A 4432-nucleotide genomic window follows, 5' to 3' on the forward strand; every position below is an offset into this window, starting at 1 on the left:
ATGGTTATACTGTGGTTATCATAGAGCTATTACAGATAGAGGGAGGGAGTCAACGAAGGAAGCGATATAGCTGTAGAAAGGGAACGCTGCAATAGAGGCCGGTGTGTCATTGTCTCATAGCGCATGCGTATTAGGTACTGCGTGCGCCTAACTGCACTAGTTCAGAGTGTATCTTTCTTTTTCCACATGCTTTTATAAGAAAGAAAGAGACACACTCTGCCTCAAGCGCACACGTTACGCGCATGCGCGTGACTGTTAGACAGTGACACACCGGCCTCTATTGCAACGTTCTCTTTTTATCCCACTATCGCATGCGCTTACACGTTGTCCCATACCTACTTCCCTCTATCTGTAATAGCTCTATGGTGGTTATACTGTGGCCTAGGTTAGGTAAGGTTCTAATACGAAGCTATGTAACCAGTGACGAGATGGATGCAAGAGAGGTTGTTTGAGTGCATTGCGTATGCATCTGGCTTGCATCTTATATTTAATTTTTCTTGAACGTGACATAGATAAAATATGGATAGAGGTGTAGCTAACGATGCGGTATCGATGGAGCCTGAATTAATAAAAACTTACACGCAGATACTGCTTAATAAAGTATTTACACAGGTATAAAATTATGAAATATTTTTCAATCAGATCTCATGTACAGTTCCTCCTTTATATTTATACTTGTTACATTCAGAGAATCGAATGACGATATAAATATGTTACAGAAACTTGAGGAAAATGAGGAGCGAACCAAGACCATAACCGAATACATGAACAGGCACAAGAAGGTGATAGAGGGACTTGAAGTGTATCCATTATCTCTTTCCGAGAATTGTTTGGTGCCCATCGGCAAGCGAGCGTTTATGAAAGGGAAATTAACTCATACCAACGAAATCTTGGCTTCTTTGGGGGACGGCTATTTTGCCAAATACAGCGCATCTCAAGCGATCGCGTTGTGCAACAGGAGAATAGCATGTAATAATCTCATGTGTATTCTTGACAACGATTTAAACGAGATACTACTTGTTATGTGTTTTATTGACAGGGGCGGACGAGATGCTGAAGGGCTTAGAAACTGAGAGGAACTTGTATGAGATGAGACAATATCTGCCACTGGAACACGGTGCCTTTGGAGAGAAGGACACAAAAGACATAGTGGAACACTGGACTGAGAATAAGCTTGATGAGTGGAGAGGTACAAGGAAAATTTACGTTTTTACTTACATTATGCTGGATACTGTAATGTTGTTCTTTGCAGCACAACATAGGCAGCACGAGAAGGCGTATCATCAGAAGCTGGCGAGAGAAAAGACTGACATTAGTACCGAGGAAGACCTTCTCAAGAGACTTGATGAATTAGAAATACAAGAAGAGTTGGAAGATGAAATTAACAGGTTACAATTTTGTCTTGCAATTGAAATTTACTTTCAATGGCAGTTGCAATGTGTCTACCATTCTATGATTGCGCAGATTGGAAGCTGAACAGAAAGAATTTTACGGCGATGATTTGGAAGAGGGCGAAGTTTACGACGAATCAGAGGAGGATACGTCAGATTCCGATCAAGTCACAACAGAGTTAATTCAGGAGGAATTAAAAAAGCTGAAAGACATCCAAATGGGCAGAATTACAAGTGGCGCGTCGAATATCAGTTCTGGCGCGGCTCAAGATGAAATTCCGGATACAAATACTACGAGGAATGAGGAATCCCATGATTCTTCAAATTCGATTCAAGATACATTAAGGGAGAGTTGTTCACCTGAACCTAGGGAAGTGTCTAAAGAGACTAATGGGAAGAGCGAAAGAAGGATATCATTCGCTGAACCATGTGTCGTAGAATACGAAGGCAACGCAGAAGAAGCTTGTTCCGCTTCGAACGTAGATGACGCACACGAAGACTCTGAAGATGAAGATGACATCATTAGGATTGAATTTTCACATTCATCCCATATTCCAGATATACTAGAGCCAAATAATGCAGAAATACAAAGCCCTGTAGATATTTATAAACTGTTTAATACTCCCAAGTCTATTTTGAAAAGATCTCCAAATGATACGATTTACAATCAAGTCGCTCCACCTTTGAACGAGGACAGTAGTACGGAAACGGAAGATGAAGATGTTGAATATCCTGTATTTAGTTCTGTGAGTAAAAGTAATCATTAAATAGTACTGTTATTACATAGACTGTATATACTGATAAACGTATTTTGCAGATAATCAAAGAAAAAGTTCAAGAAAGGAATATATCGCCAGCAAATGATGTTTCGATAAAGAAAGACGAGAAAAGAATTGCGAGTAGATTCAAACTTGAACGAGCTGCAAGAAGAAAGTGACTTGTAAATATATACTTAAAGAAGTTATTTTCGCAATATGTACCCAAATAAATATTTTCCAACGTCACACTTTTAATCCAATTACGGTTGAGATAGGGAATTGAACTTCTTTTTTTTTTTATTAAATTTACAAAAATTTTAGTCCATCCTACATGACGACGCCTCGAATGTATCTTTAGTTTCAGTGACACACGAGCTCATAAACTTGCAACAATGTAAGACTGAAATGTAGGATAATATACATAATATTTACAATATATTTATTTCTGCGATTTCCATACAATAAATGAGCCATTTAACTTTTCAATAGGATGGAGGCAGGACATGGTAATAAATGAAGATAGACATAATTACTGTCTAATGTAACATTAATTCTATGTTGAAAACAATCCACTAGCTCACACATCCTTAGGAATATTATATAGGTGCTTTCTCGACCAGCTTGAACCAGTGGCCGCACTCGCAACGGCGCGGAGGACCTTGGTGCAGCCACATCCAGTTGACGTGTAGTGAGTCTTCGTCACAGACGCATCCCATTATGCGACTCTCGAATGCGCTATAGACTATGTTGGGATCTTCCTTTGTACTGATTGCTCGCCGCTTTATGGTCATATTGTACGGATCCTGAACGGATACAAGTTAACAAACGTTACCCATCTATTTTCCAATTATTAATACTCGTTGCAGCAACACCGAGAAATATGGCAAGATAACAAAATAGACAAGTCTATAAAAAAGTTATCATAAAAATACTTTCTCATTATAATACTCGTTTCTTATCTTTGATACTTGAGGCCTTATCAAGGGCTTAATCTTTTCGAGATTACCGCACACAGCATTTCATTTCAAATCACAAGGTAATAATAATTGTCACACCACTTATATAATTATATCACTAATAACAAATATATGACATCGGTACGTCAAACCCATAGGGACACGTCCACGCGGGCCGACCTGGAGATCACACAACTTACATCGTTACCGGCTAAACGGGCGAGCATCTCCCTCTTCTCCAAGCCTGTGGCATGATCGAGCGGATCAGCGACTGTCGGGAAAAGAAAAGTGTACGCGTGAATGGATGGAAATTTTGCTCTCTCTCTCCCTACCGTGCGCAGTGCGCCCGCCGTAGGCCGAGAGTCGAAATCGATGGGCGAACGAAAAACATTACGTAATGCGGATAAACGCGAAAATGCGAGAAACATGTGCGGAACGGCTCGGCGACGAGTCGTTCCGGGTATGATATTTACATTCTTTTTGGGCGCACGCGAGGCTATAGGAGATCCGCCGTCGACATGTTTGGAGCACGGTGCGGGCGCATAACCATGCCATTTTTCAGAATGCAGAAGATATCGCACTAGCCGTCTCGGCCCGACTGGGTTAAGTCGTTGGGTCCTCTAGTCACAGACGGAACGATGCGCAGATCGTCGCCGCGCCGAGGCGAGCGGCGCTCAAGGCGCCGCGGTATTGCGCGGGTATGCGAGTCTCTAGATACTCTCCAATCTTTATGGCTCTTCTGTGCCGCGCGCAATTGGCTCAATTAATCATCAAATAATACGCTCAGGTCACGCTATTTTTCACTCGTTCGGGGACAAATCTCCCTCTTTCTCTCCGTCGCGTCAAGTTTTCATCTCGGTGCCAGGACGAGAGAGTGTGAAAAATATGAACGTTCAGAGCGTTTAAAATACGGAGGCTCGTCGATAAGATATCGACATTCTCCAATTAAGTTCCACTCGGTCCGAGAAATTTTCATATGCCAATTGGCAACTTTTACGGAGAAGCAGCAATTTTATTAACCACACATTCTCATAAGTTGTCTTTAGGGTATGCTGGTCTCATTTTGTATATGTTTGTTGTACAATTCTTGTATCAAGCAAATATTGCCGTCAAGCGTACCAAAAATCACCCTTTGCTCCTAGAGCTATCAATTCACGAAAACATTTGTGTAATATACAAATTATGCGGCTTTTGTGTACAGATTGACAAGTTACACATTTTCGCAAATATGTACATATACATATATAATCTTGTAAATAGCTTACCGAATTTTGTTTCAGTGGTTGGCATCACTGCTTAAAAAATACTTGCGTTCAAAGGGCTTAGT

The 4432-nt window shown here is 40.9% G+C and overlaps 3 protein-coding genes across 3 annotated transcripts in view; 1 reads left to right on the top strand and 2 right to left on the bottom strand.

Annotated features, from left to right (window-relative positions):
- Positions 1-333, bottom strand: part of LOC105563789 (kinesin-like protein KIF20A) — a 3447-nt gene extending 3114 nt beyond the window's left edge. The window contains exon 1 of the mRNA XM_012015695.1: positions 322-333. Coding sequence (XP_011871085.1) covers positions 322-333 — 12 coding nt within the window. The remainder of the gene's footprint in view (positions 1-321) is intronic.
- Positions 224-2398, top strand: LOC105563756 (RNA polymerase II subunit 5-mediating protein homolog). The gene is made up of 6 exons (XM_012015638.1): positions 224-612; positions 720-969; positions 1040-1189; positions 1253-1388; positions 1465-2137; positions 2209-2398. The coding sequence occupies exons 1-6, from the start codon at positions 520-522 to the stop codon at positions 2326-2328; spliced, it is 1422 nt and encodes a 473-aa protein (XP_011871028.1). The 5' UTR covers positions 224-519; the 3' UTR covers positions 2329-2398.
- Positions 2399-2678: 280 nt separating this feature from the next.
- Positions 2679-3801, bottom strand: LOC105563757 (cytochrome c oxidase subunit 5B, mitochondrial-like). The gene is made up of 3 exons (XM_012015639.1): positions 3579-3801; positions 3306-3376; positions 2679-2952 (listed from the first exon to the last, which is right to left on the bottom strand). Exons 1-3 carry the CDS (start codon positions 3658-3660, stop codon positions 2746-2748), a joined length of 360 nt encoding a protein of 119 aa, XP_011871029.1. The 5' UTR covers positions 3661-3801; the 3' UTR covers positions 2679-2745.
- Positions 3802-4432: the final 631 nt, after the last annotated feature.

The sequence above is a fragment of the Vollenhovia emeryi genome, unplaced genomic scaffold, assembly GCF_000949405.1.
Source record: "Vollenhovia emeryi isolate VEMERY1.0 unplaced genomic scaffold, V.emery_V1.0 DF939172.1, whole genome shotgun sequence".
Taxonomy (NCBI): domain Eukaryota; kingdom Metazoa; phylum Arthropoda; class Insecta; order Hymenoptera; family Formicidae; genus Vollenhovia; species Vollenhovia emeryi.

Excerpts from the sequence above, each read along its gene's own strand:
- LOC105563756 (XM_012015638.1), top strand. The coding sequence starts at position 520 with ATGGATAGAGGTGTAGCTAACGATGCGGTATCGATGGAGCCTGAATTA. Across the intron at positions 1,389-1,464 it reads TTGGAAGATGAAATTAACAG|ATTGGAAGCTGAACAGAAAG; the intron begins GTTACAATTTTG and ends ATGATTGCGCAG. Across the intron at positions 2,138-2,208 it reads AATATCCTGTATTTAGTTCT|ATAATCAAAGAAAAAGTTCA; the intron begins GTGAGTAAAAGT and ends CGTATTTTGCAG.
- LOC105563757 (XM_012015639.1), bottom strand. The coding sequence starts at position 3,660 with ATGGCATGGTTATGCGCCCGCACCGTGCTCCAAACATGTCGACGGCGG. Across the intron at positions 3,377-3,578 it reads CGCGTGCGCCCAAAAAGAAT|TCGCTGATCCGCTCGATCAT; the intron begins GTAAATATCATA and ends TTTTCCCGACAG. Across the intron at positions 2,953-3,305 it reads CCCGTTTAGCCGGTAACGAT|GATCCGTACAATATGACCAT; the intron begins GTAAGTTGTGTG and ends GTATCCGTTCAG.